This window comes from Aphelocoma coerulescens, chromosome 1, assembly GCF_041296385.1.
Source record: "Aphelocoma coerulescens isolate FSJ_1873_10779 chromosome 1, UR_Acoe_1.0, whole genome shotgun sequence".
Taxonomy (NCBI): domain Eukaryota; kingdom Metazoa; phylum Chordata; class Aves; order Passeriformes; family Corvidae; genus Aphelocoma; species Aphelocoma coerulescens.
This window is the reverse complement of record NC_091013.1, coordinates 100,582,620-100,599,048: the sequence shown is the minus strand read 5'-3', so window position 1 is coordinate 100,599,048 and position 16,429 is coordinate 100,582,620. Positions and strand designations below refer to the sequence as shown.

At 41.0% G+C, this 16,429-nt stretch overlaps 1 protein-coding gene across 1 annotated transcript in view; it reads left to right on the top strand.

Moving 5' to 3' along the window:
- Positions 1-16,147, top strand: part of POLQ (DNA polymerase theta) — a 50,589-nt gene extending 34,442 nt beyond the window's left edge. The window contains exons 21-30 of the mRNA XM_069027760.1: positions 1,643-1,780; positions 3,077-3,251; positions 3,722-3,857; positions 6,320-6,438; positions 7,032-7,216; positions 7,567-7,678; positions 9,247-9,371; positions 10,843-10,996; positions 12,737-12,852; positions 15,681-16,147. Of these exons, the coding sequence (XP_068883861.1) occupies positions 1,643-1,780; positions 3,077-3,251; positions 3,722-3,857; positions 6,320-6,438; positions 7,032-7,216; positions 7,567-7,678; positions 9,247-9,371; positions 10,843-10,996; positions 12,737-12,852; positions 15,681-15,794 (1,374 nt within the window). The 3' untranslated portion in view covers positions 15,795-16,147. The remainder of the gene's footprint in view (positions 1-1,642; positions 1,781-3,076; positions 3,252-3,721; positions 3,858-6,319; positions 6,439-7,031; positions 7,217-7,566; positions 7,679-9,246; positions 9,372-10,842; positions 10,997-12,736; positions 12,853-15,680) is intronic.
- The last annotated feature ends 282 nt before the right edge of the window (positions 16,148-16,429 follow it).

Sequence of the window (16,429 nt, the reverse complement as noted above, 5' to 3'; positions counted from 1 at the left end):
GACTTTGGCTAAAATAAATTTTAAAAAGTCTACTTGGGAAGAACGCGTGAAGAAAAGACAAAATACAAACCCAACTCTGCTGAGACTTCATTTATCCTTACACTCATTATGAGCTTGATGCCTGCAAGGGGCTGTGCCTCTCCTACTTGTTACTGATCATTCTGGTTTCTGCCAAATTTAGCAGAGATAAAGAAGCTGGAAGTGGAAATATGTATGTTGGAAATAGAAGCCAAGTGAAAATATGCATGTGGTTTGTATAGGATCTTGGCCTCTCATGGTGCATGGGATGATCTGTTAATGTAATGGCTTTTGGAGTATTTTGGATGAGTGGTACAGGAATGGAGAAGTTTTTTTGCAGTGCCAGGGTCCTGCACACGAGATGTGATTTGGTGTCATGTAGTCTTGAGTCTAAGAAGAGTTGTACTGACGAAGTTGCATTGTTACCCTTGTCCCTGTACAGGCATGAAAGAGAAGGAAAGACAGCTTTAAAAGTTTTGACTCAACTACTGTCTGCTTTTAAGAACCTTTTAAGGTTCTTAAATTTCTATATAAAATATCAATGCTTTAATTCCTGAAGAATTTCACTTATATTTTTAATGTACATTACATGAGACAATTGAAATAGAGTATAATTGCTGTGCATGCTTTTCACCCCCTCTTTTTTTTTTTCTCCATATACTATTTTCTTGCTGAGGGTTTGTCCTTTATATGGAAGTAGTCAAAATTTGCAGGCAGGTATCAGTCAAAGAAGTTCCACAGAAATATTCCTTCTCTGTTGCAAATGTACAAGTCTTGCTCAGTAACAGCAGCCTAAGTTAGAACTTGTGAAATAATGCTCAACTTCAGTTTCACTCTGCTTCATTGAACAGGGGAAGTAAAGTTTTTTCTGAAATGCTGTTTTCTGAACTATAGAAGCTTATTTCTCACGTGGAAATATATTACAAGTCATGTAAAGTATCTTGTATAGGTTAGTGGAACGTTACCCTTCTAGTTTTCTGTCAGTAAAACTTCTGTGCTACATAAATGTGCAAGAGAAATGCTTTCTGTTCCCTTCTGCTAGCTGTGAAATGAAAGACAATAGCTGCTAAGTAGTGTGTAATGCTACACTGAAAGAGAAAGTGAAAAATTAAGAGCTGTATTCTGTCACCAAATGAGCATATACTTAATTTCCCAGTTTTTTCACAATTTGTTAGAAAAACTAATACTCCAGCTATTCTCTAAAAGGTATTTGTGACCACCTCTTTCTTTGCCATTCATATTGGTCTGAAACCTGCTCCCTGCTAACACTTCTTTTTTTTTCACCAATGTTCTTCCCACTTTCAGTCATCTGAACATTACATTTTATTACAGTTGACTGTCAGTAATAACCTCACTTATTGGATGGAGTTAATTACCTTTTCTAAAAACATACCTCTGAACTCAAACTTAGAGTGTTCAGAAAATGAGATTTTAAATTGCATTTCGTAGTTAATTAAAATGAGGAGGAATGACTTTGATAGCAGGGATCTTTAATCAGCTTTTTAATTACCTGAAGCATTTGTACTATCCTTTGGTTGGAACAAGCTGTTTAAGTGCTCAGTTGCTTTTCTTTTCTCCTGGGAGTAGTGGGCAGAAACTGATTTGAAATGCTGACCTCTTTCAGGTGTTGTTCCTGGAACTGAAGTTGCCACAAAATGGAGAAGTGAAACTCCAAGGGAACAAGAAAACCCTGGGTTACACCAGAAGAGCAACTGCTAAAGGAAACAGGGTCAGGCTAAGCAAGCAGTTCAGTACAACCAAGGTACAGTAAAGTTTGTTTCTAGTCTGAAAGTAAATTTTAATTGCCTTTTGCTCCTCCAGTTATCACTGGAAATTCAAACTGGACTCTACCTTCTCTGTTAGCAGAGTAACTCCTGCTCTCCTAAAGCTTGAGTGCAGTGAGTACATGACTATAAATTGCAGGCTTCAATAAGAGTAAATCAGGCAGAATCTGATTTCCCAAATCACGTGTAAGACCAAAATAGCACAATAATTTTGTAAAGCCAATAGCAGAAGAATTTTTCCACATCAGCTTGAAAGAGACTTAAATACCATGTTGAATAAATACCATATTTTCTCTTCCTGCTACTATCAAATCTGTATTTTTTGCTTCAGAGAATTTGTCTTCAGAATGGCTAATCTGAAGCTTTATCAAATTTAGTATATCAGGAGCTTGTATAATGTGAAGGCTATTGACATCCTTGCCAGTTGATAAATATTGTGGACTTGCATTAATACCAACTGCTGCAGGCTAATGGGTGCTCTTGCCAGACAAGTGAAATTAGCAGATATATATGTTCCTGTTTTCAGGACTCATTAATCTGTATTGTTTTCTTAGTTTCCCCTGGTTCAGTGTAGTCTGTGCTCAGAAGACAAGTACTGATTTCTGGAACTCAAGCAGCAGTGAAGATGTTGAGTGCAGTGGTGGTGGCAGAGCAGGGAGCAAGAAGCAAAGGGAGGATTTCCTCCTTTTGTGATGTGGAGGGATGAGGCTGCAGCTGCCTGCTGCACACAAAAATATGTTATTTTGAGAAATGTTTGCATGCCGCTGTCTTTTGAAATTCTTGTGAGTCCCTTTATATTTCTGATTAAACATGAAAGGATTTGATTGCTAGTGATCAGCTTTGTCTTTCAAGGAGCATGGTCAAGGGCTTCACTTTGTGTTCCTAGTGTACAGATAGGAGAGAGCAGGGAGAAAAATATGCAAGAAGATGGAGGAGAAGCATTAACGCTGGACAAGAGGAGACAACATAGGGAACCTGGGCAAGTGATGCTTTATTTCATCATTTCAGGTGGTTTATTGGTTGGTGCTGATTAAGAGTGATGTCCAAAGAGAAGTGATTGTCTTCTTGTGGGTAATAATGCAGCTGTGTCAGGTGGTGCTTTGATTACCCAGGCGTAGGTGGTGTAAGTGGAGAGGATATGGATTTAATTTTAAGGGAGTGACACTGAAAACTCACTGTGGGTGAAGGAGTCACTTTTTCCTGCAGAACTGCAAAAACTTTATAAATAAAGCTTTAAAGGCCATTGATTAGTTGTGCCCTTTTCTTCCCACAAGGATGTTTTGGAGAAATTAAGGACACTTCACCCATTGCCAGGGCTGATACTGGAATGGAGGAGGATCAACAATGCCATTACTAAAGTGGTGTTTCCACTACAGAGAGAGAAGCGATTGAATTCTGCACTGGGAATGGAAAGGATATATCCAATTTCACAGACTCACACAGCTACAGGTGAACAAATGTGTGCAAAGGCCTCACTTCTTACTGGTTTTTTGTCTTCTCATATGTGTGTGCAGCTTTTATAAGGGGAAAAGATAGGAAATCAAGCCTGTGCTCTACTTCAACCAAACAAAAATACTGGTGTATCTATTTGACATATATCTGCCTTAAAAAACAAGATGTATTTAAAATAGCTTTTGTGTTCACTGAGCATTATTATTCATTTCTTGCACGCATGTAAATCTCTGACTCCAGAACAGGTGCTGGATTTGGGAGTTTCTTATTAGTGATACAAAAATGGGGAACCATCACAAGCCCATTAAATACAGATTTCTTTTCCTTTTGTAAAATTTGATCAGTGGTCGTGTCCTCTCTCACTCTCCTGCCCATTGCATTTTGGAGATGCAGAGTGTGTGCAGCTGTGCTGAGTTAGAGAGACTCCTTTTGGACCCTTCCTTAGTTCTGCCTTGTCTTCCTTTCAGGTCGAGTAACCTTCATAGAGCCAAATATCCAGAATGTGCCAAGAGATTTTGAGATTGAAATGCCGACTGTGGTTGAAGAAAGCCCACCCTCCCAAGCCCATGGAAGTGCTAATTCTCGTGCTGCTTTGGGGGGCAGGTAGGAGGATCTTGGCAAAGCTTCTGTCTAATCTTAATGTGGTCGGGTTGTCCAATTTCTCTTTTCTGACTTCACCTGTGGCTGCTGTCATGTCAGTGTGACTTGTTATTCAGTGTTTCTCTTACAGGGGAATAAAGACCTAAAAATCAATGATACATGAAAGATGTAATAATGCTAACAGCATGTGGTTTCATGTAGCTATCTGCTTTCTTTTTGATGTCCTTTATGAAACCCTTCAGTGAGATGAGCGTTACGCTCCCAGCTGTTGGGTGGAAGTAACTAAATGAGTGTGAAAATAACTCAACTGAAGTTAGGATCTGGTTTGACTTGCTAAGATCTACTCTGAAAGAGGATAGGATATTTTGGTAAAAACAGAAAAAAGTTCATTTTTTTTATGCTGTGCAGCTCTGTTTGTAAGGGAACAGGGGTGACCATATTTTTCATTCTTCATTAATAATTTCATTTGTGCTAATGACCTGCAGAAGCTACCAGGTAGCAGAGGAAGATTCCTAAATTTGGTTTCTGTTAACCAAATGCCCTGTTTTCTATGGTTCTGCAGTTCTACTTGGACAGCATTCCATGCCAATGCCTAAACAGTTGCGTGGCAGTCTAGTGAAATACCAAGGTCAATCTTTTAGCAACTACCTTGTGAGCTTTGAGGCTTCATACTTGGTGGTCCTTTTCTGCCTGTTCATTTTCTCTTTCCTTTCAGGTTCTTGTCCCATTTATTTCACCTGAGTGCCTTTTCTAAGCTTTTTTCCCCATAGCAAGATGTGAGAAATTTGAGAAGGTTTTTGGTTCTTCTGTCTGGCACCTCCTACCACCATGTGTTTAACACCCTTGTGCCTTGGGAAAGAAATGGAAAGAGAACTCAGGAGTGGAAGGATCTTGTCCATCTCTCCTCAGAAGAACCAGGCATAGCCATGGAGGCAGGAATGTCATTCTGACATAAAGCCATGGCAATGCTCAGGCTTGCAGCAGCTTGTCAGAATGGCTGGGGAGTATGCTGGTTTCTTGAGAGTCTTCCTTGTAGAGAAGAGCCCATCAAAGGAATGGAGTGTCTGCCAGACTTTGAGAGGTCTGTTTCTCAGGCTGACTTTTCCTACATTTTCACACATTCCTTAGTTAAGCAGCCACTGTGTTAGGAAGATGGGCAATCCTAAAGGCACAGAAATGACTGCTGGCACAAAAGAAACTGCCATCCAGCCAAGTCTGATAGGCCTTCCAGGCTTTGGTCCAAACTGTCTATTATCTTACTAACTGCTATTGCTACTCTTTCCTCCTGTTGTAAGAAGCTTCTGACCAAAGGAGTGTAGCTAAATTAGGTCATGGTATAAAGCCCTTACACATTTAACTAAACTGAGAACCTATGGGGAACAGTGTGATTTTCTGCAGTACCTAGACATGTAATTGTCCCTCACCTTTATTTCTTTTGAAAATTTATTTCTGTGATTTTTGTGCTTTCATATCATTGCTCCCTACTATTCCTGAAATGACAATATTTAAGAAGAAAAGGAAGTGCACGAGGGAGAGCATGATGTCTTTTCTGTGCTCTGCTGAAACTAGTCTTGATCTCAGAGATTTTCATTTTGATAAAGAACTTGCTCAGATCCCTGATCCAAACATCAAGGGCTTATAAAATCCTTTTGCCTTCCAGTGAAGAGCCCATTGGCTCTGTCTGGTAGACTGGTGCTGATGGGAGTATGTGATGTGAGTGGTGTCAGAGCTGTGCACTGTTCAGTGGATATGCTCATGGATACAATTCCATCTGCAGCTACAAATAACTTGGTGGGACAGGAGACCTAAGCAAGCCCTGAGAGGATGCAGAGCACCTGGGTGACACTGTAAATTTTTGGCCTCCCAGAAAAGAAAATCAAGTAGCTTTGGGGAGATTTTCCCCACAGTCTTTCAGGAGGAAATGTGCAGTGTGGTATGAGCACATTTTCTGCAACTTCTGCTCTGTTTTCACAGGCTTACTTGGGAATGTGTATGCATGTGCAGTAATGAGGGTGATGTTGGGGTGGGGGATCTTTCTGCCTCTGCTAGGTATGGGCTGGTGTGTGCATTCTGCAGGGGAGAATTATGTTGAGAGACTTGACACTCAAGGTGGAGTGTTGAATTTTTAGGATTCCTGTGACTCTGTCTTTCTTGAATGCGCTCATCACAGATCTGGGGCCATTCATCTTACCTGTTTTAGAGTGGAATGATCCAATTTCTGAACTGAATCCTGAATGTACTAGGAGATTTATCCCTAAGTCTTTTCAGAATCAGTAAATCCCTTTCAGATGTTGATATGGTCTCTGTCCAGTTCCCCCATGGTCAAATTTGGGTATGGATTGTCCAGAAAAATGGAATAGAGGCCACTGTCTCACTTGTTTCATTGATTCTCTGTGGTAAAAATGATTATACATCTCTTAGTATTTTAGAAATTGGTGAAGGGCAGTCATTCTTTTTCTCCACAGATGCAGGAAGCATTCCAGTATTTTGCCTAATGGGCTAAAAGTTCAAGCTGCAAACAGATCCGAAGAAAGAGGAATACCATTTTCTGTTAGCATGAGGCATGCTTTTGTTCCCTTCCCAGGTAATGCCCAGGTCCTGTTCTGGAATTGTTAAGTATATGGTTAGCAAAAAATCCTAAATGTAATGAAGGTTTAAGAATTGGTAACAGTATATATGTGTCTGAGCAGCCTACTTGGAAAACTAGTGCAGTAGTTAGCATGCCTTCAAAATTATTCACAAGACTTTAAAAGAGAGAGTTTCAGTTGGGGAAAGTATTCAAATGATATCATTCACATGTTCACAATTTTATTTCCTCTTTAAGAATACCTGTTTTGTAAAGAGGCAGTAGCTAAGGCAGCTCTTAATACACAAATTGCACTCTACCTAGTGTTCTTTCTATCCAAGTGTCAGTTCTGACATTGCCTGCTCTGTCTCAGACACCTGGACAGATACTTGTTTCTTTGGTTTTGATGGATTCTAGCTGTAGTGACTGGATGTAAAGCAGGCAGGCCTGAGCATTGGGGGAACAGGCAAGAATTTGTCTGATAGAAATTGCTGGGAAAAACTGTCAGAGCAGAAGATAAAAGATGGGGTTCAGTCCTTCTTGCTGGCAAGTTGGATGGAATATTGGAGTAATTTATGAAATAATGCTTTCTGATAACTTCTTGACTTCAGGTGGCTTAATCTTGGCTGCTGATTACTCTCAGCTGGAACTGAGGATCCTTGCTCATTTGTCTTGTGACTGTCGCCTCATTCAAGCCTTGAATGGTGGTACTGATGTCTTTAAGAGCATCGCAGCAGAATGGAAAATGATGGATCCGGAAGCTGTTGGAGACAGGACCAGGCAACAAGCTAAGCAGGTAATTTCAGGAAAAAAACTCAGTAGCAGCTTTCTGGGCAGGAAGGTTCAGTGTTCAACACATTGTGGAGTCACAGTAGTATGTTTTTCTGTGTGAGTTCAGCCATGATTGTTCAGTAGTTGCTTTGTCCGTCCTCCCACTCCCACTACGTTGCAACTGGAGCTGTCGGGATTTTGGGGGATGAGGGTGGAGAAAAGCAGCATGAATGGCTTGAACTCAGAGAGGGTCTCCTTGAATACTTGCCCTTGTTTCCATACACTTGTCTGCCAGTGAATCACATTTTGTTTTGGCTCTGCTTTCTCTGCATGGCTGACCATACGGCTGCGATTCTTCACCCTGTCCTCTGGCAGATTTGCTATGGAATCATCTATGGAATAGGAGCAAAATCTTTAGGCGAGCAGATGGGGATTGATGAAAATGAAGCTGCCAATTATATTGAGTCCTTCAAATCAAGATACACAGGTTTGGATATGGCTGTTTGGGAGCTGGGTGGTGGTGGTGGTGGTTGTTTTTAATCCCTTCTCTCCATGTCTCTTCAAATCCTAAATTTGTCTCAACCTACTACTCATATCTCTTGAAAATGCTTTTCATTTTGAAAATGTCCAGTGCATGAACGCAGCAGTTTAATACGCTGTAATGTTTTACTCTCTGGTTGTAGTCACCTTTAGGACTTTGTTCTTTACTTATTACATTAATTTTTTTTTGTTATTTTGATTAAATAATAAGCCCTGAGGAGTCATTTTAAAGCTCTTAAGTTTTGGGATGAGACACATGCTTTTTCTTATTAAAACACAGCTTCAAATGATACGCTGTGACAACTTTAGACCATGCTTAAAATTTTTAAATATAACCATTTCTTTCTTCTGCTCTTGTCTTCTGCTTTCATGGAGTTCTAAACTGTTTTGCATATTGCCCTTTAATTTTTATCCAGCTGCTCAGAGTAGCTCTCCCATGTTTTGTAAAAAGATATTGTTGTGTTTCTAAGTAGCATGTTAATTTTTAGGAAAGCTGTAGAAAGAACAGAGCTGTAATCAGAAAAAGAATGGAGGGCAAATGGGACAAGAGGCAGCTAGCTCTAATCATAGGACTTGAAAGTGAGCTGGAAAATTATATTCTGGAGATTTAGGGTTTGTTGCTTTAGGAGACAGATGCAGAGAAATGGTTTTCTATTAACAGTCTGTTTAAGTCTCCATTAATTTCTGAATAGTCTCTCCTTCATGACCATTAGGAAGGACTTCCTGTGTCCTCTCTCTTGGCACATGTGTATGCATGCAAACTGCATGTACCTTACACTGTAACTTCACTTCTCATGGATTTTCACTTGGTATGTGTTCCCAGGCTGACTGCTAAATGACATGCCTAATGAATTGACTGATGCTGTCAATCTTGATTTTGAATAGCTCCTTTTACATCTTATATTTTGTAAACATGGAAAGAAACTGTCTGAAGTTAACTTTTCCCACTTTCGTACAGTTGTCACCTGAATTTGCAGTGCAGTTCATTCTTCCCTGTCTCACCTTTCTTTGACCTAAGTTTCTTTTTAACACTCTCAGTGAATTTGCTCCTTCCCTTGCAAAGTGCAGGTGGGTGATCTTCTTTCATCCTAGAATCTGAAGGGACACAGCCTGAAGTCAGGCAGCCTGAGGCATCAAGGGCTCTGGATTCTGCTTTCAATTTATTCCCTCCTTACTACTTGTCTTTCCATTGCTGGTCCAGGTTCTGACCTCTCCATTATCAATAATACACGTATGACCCTCTGTGCCTGGGCACCGTGCAGAATGGATTTCCCACCTCCTTGTGCACAGCCAGATATCCTGACACTGTGCACTCTCTTCCACCTCAAAAGTCTTAATAGGTTTTGCAGCAGAGCTGAATGAGTGGTCGTGTGCCTTCGTCCACTGATGGGGTCCGGGAAATTTGAAGGATTTCCTCTGTGCTGCTTGGCTGCCCCAGACTGCTTTCAGTGACCCCACTGTGAAGTCAGTACAGAACATCAGCTGTATTACAGAAAACTTTCTCTCCTTTCACAGGGGTTCAGAAATTCTTGAGGGAGACAGTGCGGAGCTGCAGAAGGGATGGGTTTGTGCAGACCATCCTGGGGAGACGGCGATACCTGCCAGCTATCAAAGATCCAAATCCCTACAGCAAAGCTCATGTATGTTGAGTGCCGTGCCTTTTTTTCTTTAATTCTTCTTTTTTAGTTTTATTTTTAAAATACCAGATTTCTTTGCATAGCCATGTCTGCAGTTTTACAAGGTTTGTGAGCCATCTTAGTCATGACCTTCCACTTCTTGCTTAGTTCATTGTTCCCTCAGTGATTCTCTGAATAACAGCTTTTGTCATGTCCTGTTTGACGTAAGTCTTCTGTGACTGGGTGTGCAGCTGTCATCACTGTGCTAACCTCACTTCAGAACTCCCACGTTGGAGCTGGAGTGAGTAATTTATTGAAATCAATGGACACGATTTTAAAAAGCCTCCACACAGTGATACACTTTAACTCTTCAGGCTGAGTTGCTCCCACTCAGCAGTCTTTGTATGTTACATGCTGTCTGCATTTGAACAAGACAGGGCATTTGAGTCCTATTCTGGATATTTGTTCCTTTTCTTATTTTCCCTGAAAGGAAAACGGCTTTAACTTCTTAGATAAATATTTACTTAGTATACACCTTTGCACTAGCATTAATTTTTTTTTCCAGGTCATTTTGGACGCTTCTGCCATAGCCTCTACTCCAGTAACAGTAAATTGACCCCCTAGGGAGGTCTTTCTGTGGGGAGGAAGCAGTATAGTTCTCAGTAGGAAGCTGGATCAAGTTGTGTGGAATTAAAGACTAGGGTAGAAGAGGGAGGAAGTGGGGGTGTTTGTACTCCAAATAGTTCGCAGGGAAACAAGGAGGCTTTCAAAAAGCTTTTGAAAATATTGGACCATTTGATCTGAAAAATACTTCCTCAGGAAGCTTTGTAGATTCATTTTTGTTCAAATTTGATTTAGTCTTTAAAATCATATTAAAGACCAGTTAATGAATTATCTTCACTTTCATTTCATCATCCTCATAATTATTTGCACATGTTTCAGCTCTAAACAAAGAGAGAAGCTTTGAATACAATTTTCTTGTCTGAGGAGGGGACTAGTAGAGAAGTTGGTTGTGTTGAAATAATGGTGGTCTGGTGTGTTTTTGCACAGCTGTAATGCTCTGGCAGTCAGGATTTAATGTGGCAGACCAGATTGTTAATCCACAAAGTCCAGTTACTTGCCTTCGGTTGTCCATCCCTTTGAAGATAGGCAGAAGTGTCTTGTGGTGCTTGGATTAACTGAGATTTTTCCACTCCCTTTGAAACTCTTACCATGTGTATATGCTTATTCTTGTGGATTGTGACTCTTGCAGGTTATTACCCTTGATATTCGTTACTTTTAAGTTTGTGGAATTTTCTAAGGCACCTGTAGAAATTTTGTGTCTGAAGCTAGTCTATAATGTGCTTTTCTTTCAGGCAGATAAAACAACCTCTTCATTTGGAAGTTTTACTATGTGTATATTTGGCCATGTATTTATTATTTTTAATTAAGTACATGTGACATGCTGGATTTGGTTTTTTGGGGGTGAGTTTTGAGAACAACTGTCTCTGTTCAGGCAGAGCGACAGGCTGTGAATACAACTGTTCAGGGATCTGCTGCAGATGTTGTCAAAACAGCCACTGTGAATATTCAGAGACGCCTGGAAGCTTTCTCCTCTGTGTTCAAGTCCCATGGACATCTGGAGAGCTCCTTCCAGAGAGATAAGACCGGTATGGATGCCTCTTCTTTGCAAACTGGAGCATGGCTTTCAGTGTTACTAATGTTAAAAAAAAAAAAAAAAAAGCCTGAAAAAAAGTTAGTGCCTTTGGCCCTAGGGGTGGGAGATGTTTTATTTCCTGACAGTGGTAAGTCTGTGTTTAAGGGGCAAAAAAGTCATAAGGAAGGAGGAAGAATGCTCAACAAACTAAAGCAAATGTGACCAGAACAGAGAGTTCAATTACCTCAGAGCAGATCTTGCAAAGGTTGGCAGTGAGAGTTCCTGTGTGATGTGGTCTGTGATGCCACCACAGAATTGTTCAGAAGTGGGAAGGAGGAACTGAGCAGACACTCTGGCTTCAGAGGCAGTGAAAAATTTGAGTTGGACAACTTCTGGTTCCAAAAATACATTTTTTGGTTAGAATTAACTCTGGAATTTGTTGGCTGGAATTTGATGTACAGAGACTCTGTGAGAGTATTATATGAAGCACTTAGTGGCATAAGTTTTTTTTGGCTGCAGATAGCAAAGCTGTGCTGGGGTGCTCATTCCCAGAGGAATGCCACAAAGACTTTTTTTAGCATAATGTAGATGGTGTTTTGTTCATCAGGCATATTTTAGGAAGACAAGAGATGGAGAGCTATATTTCTTTGACAGTTCTTATGCTTTAGTTGAAACATGCAGCTGTCTTAATATGAAGGGTCTTATTTGGAAACTAAATAATTAATTGCCAAACCTCTAAAAATGTATCAGGGAGTTTATTTTGGAGAGACCAGATTCAGAGGTCAGCTATGAGTAGAAGGCACGTGCTTGGCACAGCTTCGTGCCCCTCCTAGGAGCAGAAGCTACTGCTACTTTGGCCAGTGTAATTGTAGGGAGGTGAGTAGATACATTTGTGGCAGTTTTTCCCTACTCTGATACTGAGTGTTTAAGGAACTGGAAGGAATTCTTTTTCAGCAAGTTAGAAATGCCTGTGCCATCAGAGAAGCATCCTGCATTATGTTGCTGCTTCAACATTGCTGCTTCAGTGTGAGGCTTGTGTGAGGAACTGATGATGGCTTGAAACCCTTTCTGTGAACTGAAGTCCTCCTGTCAGCTAACCTGAGAAATAAATAACTTTTGAGTCTGTGTGTGAGGTTGTGTTTGTTTATTTTAAAGTACCAACAGCTTTTACCATTGAAGGGTTTGTTTTATTTTTTGTCAGGGAAGGTTTACCAGGATCTTGGTTTTGTCAGCTGCTTACTTGTTTATTCAATAATTGCTCTTTTTTTCCTTCCTCTGTTTTACTCAGGAGCTACAGTTTCAGAAACTGCATTTTGCAGGAGGCTTACTGCTTTCTTAAACTTACCATTAAACTGTTTCTGGAAGAAAAGCAGAATCCTAATTCATTCTCAGAGAGAATGTTGTAAACCAGCTTCTGATTAAACTTTGCATGCTTTTGTTTAAAATTTATTTTTAAAGCAGATGGTTCAGGAGACACAACTATCTCTTGTCTCCATTCTGATTCATATCTTTATAATGTAGGGCTGAAATGTGTATATCTAAAATACTTTTCATTAACATTCTTTCCCTCAGTAGCTGTACAAATATTGATAGAACAGCAATGACTAGGGGTTTTGTTTGTAGGCATGGGCTTTTTAATTTTAAAGTTCCTCACGTTCTTTTTCTCAGCATTAGGAATGTGCAAAGGTTTTTGATACAAGAAACACACTTTTGTATGATGGTACCTAACAAACTCTGCCCTTCACCTGTGCAGGAAGGCTGTTGAGGAGGAGGAATGCAGGGATGTTACATCCCATCAGAGGAGGCTTCTTTATCCTCCAGCTGCACGATGAGCTCCTCTATGAAGTTGCAGAGGACGATGTCATCCAGGTACAGCCCTGCAGTTCCTCTGTCAGCTCTGTTGTGTTACTGTATTTCAAACAAGCCTTCCTTCTAGGAGCTCACATTCTCTTCCCTGGATCCCTTCTCCCTGCATGCTGAAAGGTCTGTGAAAACAAAATTCAGTTGGATATAAAAAACATGTTTGCATGCTTGATCCCTTGATTTTCAGACTCAAGCCATCCTCATGGCCAAAGTTCACTTTCAGCATGTGCTTTGTTGCTTATAACAGCAGTTCATGCAACTTCTCTGTGAGGCTTGGTGAGTGAAGTGGCTTAGTATTGGTGACAGGTGTAGGGGGAAGTGTTTCCTTATCTGGAGGTATTTTTGCCTCCCTGTTTATGCTCTGGTGCCTAACTCAGAACATGTATTATTACAGCTGTGGTTTGTGCAGGGAGAGGAGGATTCTATCCTTTTGGTACTGCTTCCTCATTCCCTACCTACTTGCCTTCCTGGTGCTGGTTGGCAGCATGGTAGGTACAAGGAATGTGCTCTGTGGTTTTAAAGTGCCTTTTGTGTGTGTGTGTGCATGCTCTTCCTCCCTGAAGGCACTCCTGTGCCTGGGCACAGAGGTGTCTGTGTGACAGCTCTCAGGGGCAGGTGCTTGAGCTGGGTGTTGGCAGCTCAGCATTTCCCAAGTCCTGAGCACAGGGAGGCTCCCAGGCCGTGCTTCCATGTCTTGGGATACCTTGGGGATACCTTTCTTCTACTTCTGCACAGGCACATTGTTAATGACAAAAGGTGACTTCTGAAGACAAGCAGTAACTCCTAGTCTGAGAGCTTTCAGCACTGCTGACTGGCCTGAGTGTGCATGTATATATTAATAAATATGTATTAATAAAAATATGAAGATATACGTGAGTATATCTATTAGTAATATATATATAAATTTAAATAAAAACAAAAGGGTTGATATTTTTGTCTTGAATCTCAGCTCGAGGTTTTTCTCATTTTGCCAGCTTTGTTCAGACATCTGCTGCTTCAATCCAGGCAGGCTGTTTTAGAGACAAAAAGGCTCCTAATATTCTTCCTGTAGAAGACTGAAATCCCCTGAGTATAGGCTTTAACATCTTTAGATACTGACTCCAGTTTATCATGGTCTTCTCAGGAGAACTGGAGAATGGATGGATTTGCTTATTATTTACTGTATTCTATTCTTTTCATGAACTACCTCAACTTCAAGAGCAATTATTACCACCTTTTCTAACTTCCTTCAGATATATTTCTCCATAGATTTTTCTGGGCAGTTGCTTAAACCAGCAGGTTTTCCTGTCTCCCCTGCAGCACAGCTGCTGTCCCTGGTTCTAGGTGCAGCAGCCCTAATCTGATGCTCTTTGCTGGTGCCATGTGCTGGACTTGTGACCATTCTCAGAGAACCTCCTTCTGTATGGTTCGTGTTTCTTCTGATATGCTGGGCCCCAAACTTGATCAAGGCTGGAGTGGTTTGAATAGAGTGGAAAATGGGTCTGTGTGTCATGCAAGCAACATTTTCTGTGTTCCAGAATTTCATTTCCTTGTTTTCTCACAGCAGTGTGCCTTGCTTAAGACCTGTTCAGTTTTTAATCTCTGATAACCCCATTTTTTTCCTGCCCAGGCAGTTATTTTTCATCCTATTTTGGAACAGTAGATTATTTCTGTCCTAATTCTCTACCCTGCTTCTTTCTGCTCTATACTCATCTGTGCTGAATTACATCCCATTTCAAAGCATTTTCAAGGTTATCATGATCATTTTGAAATGCAGTATGTAGGGGCATAGGGGTTTGGAAGACAAATCTTCCCCTAGTTCTTAATACTGTTGTAAACTCTTGTGCTCTGAGCTCCTTGAATCCCCTCCTCCATTCCCCAGCAAAAACTATGGAGGAATTTCTACGGTGCGTACCTGTGAGGAAATTATGAAAACACATGGAAGGGTCAGAAAGCTTGAATAGTTCCTCTGCTGACAGAGTGGCTTCTGGCTGAGCTGAGGAATCACTGTAATTTAAAAGTGTCTTTTCACTCTGCTGTGGAAAGGTTCATGGGATGGTGTGGATTGGAACATTCATTCAAATAAGCAATCCAGGACAGGCTGGATTCTGCACAGGTCTTGGGGGAGGAAAGGGAGTACCTCTATCCAGGGCAGGTTTTTACAGTCAGGGGAAAAAAAATCCAGTCTCTTGTAATCCAAATAGTTGCAGAAAAAAATAATTTCTGGTCTTCTAACTGTGTATTGAAGTGAGTGCTTTCTCAGGAATACTTTTGGAGGGCAGAGAACAGTTACCTCATATGTTTACTAGAGGGCAGGAGTTGCCTTAACTAAACACTGAGGGGGAACCTGGACAGTATTTGTAGCACCCACATGGAATGTGACCTGCTTTCCCAGAGGTTTATAGTTTGTGTTTCACAAAGTGCTTTTCATGCTGGCACAGCACGGAGGAGCCACTGTTCTTTGCTTCTGGCAAAGTTGTTTTGTGTCTTGCTTTCAGTACATTGAAGTTTTCAGAACAGATTCCATGAAACACAGAAGAGTTATGCAGCTGAGTGAAAGATGAGACTCTGCAGGACTCTCAGGTGTTTAATAGAAAGTTAATCTTGGCCTCTTTTCTAAGTAGTCTTAAACACTGCAGAACCAGTCACAGCTCTGTGCTGCATAAAATCTCACTGGCTTTATACAGGTTCTCCATTCATAAACACCAATTAGGATTTGGTTGCATTCCCATTGGTGGTAAGTCAGTGCACATAAATGCAGGAGAGGATTCCAGGTGTCTGCCTGCCCCAGCTATTGACAGTAACCCAGAGCATTGAAGTTGTGTGTGTGTCTGATGCCTGACATTTTCTCTTAGGTTGCTCAGATCGTGAAGCACGAGATGGAAAACGCCATCAAACTCTCGGTGAAACTGAATGTTAAAGTGAAAATTGGCCCCAGCTGGGGAGACCTGCAGGACCTGGAGCTGTGACAATGCTGTGTGACTCTCCCATGTGTGAGGAGGGAGAAGGCACCATGGACCGGGCAGGGCGAAGGCCTGTGATCACCTGCTGGCAGTGTGATCCTCCTGTGCTGTGGTCCTACTGGCAGGGTAACAAGCTGCCTTCTGAAACACATGGTGGAACATGGTATGAATTCACCAAGGCAAACCCTTCAGAGCTCAGTCAGAGCACTGAAGCGTGTTTACAAAACTGTGAAATGATAAATTGTTAAAAGAAGGGTATTTAAATGAATTCTGTTAAAGTGTGCTTGATCTTGTACAAACCCCCAAAGCCTAATGAATTTATTACATATGAAATGAGCTGGATTACTTTATTAAAACAAGGCACAAAGATAATTTGGCAGTTCTTGTGTGTAATTGTCTAGGGCAAAAAAAGTCATTGTGGTTGCACTTGATGTAGAATTTTGCAGGCCTCTGCCAGGATTATCTTGTACTGGATTCTGCTGATGACACTCAGGTGCTGAAGTGGCTTTACAGCTGGCGGGATTTCTCACTGAGCAGCTGTGCAGCATTCACAGCGAGTGGAATTTGTGCTTGGTTGGCCTCTGACTTTTAAGAAAGCATTTCAGTGACTGACTGCTGTAATCCATCCTGCTGCTCTCTTG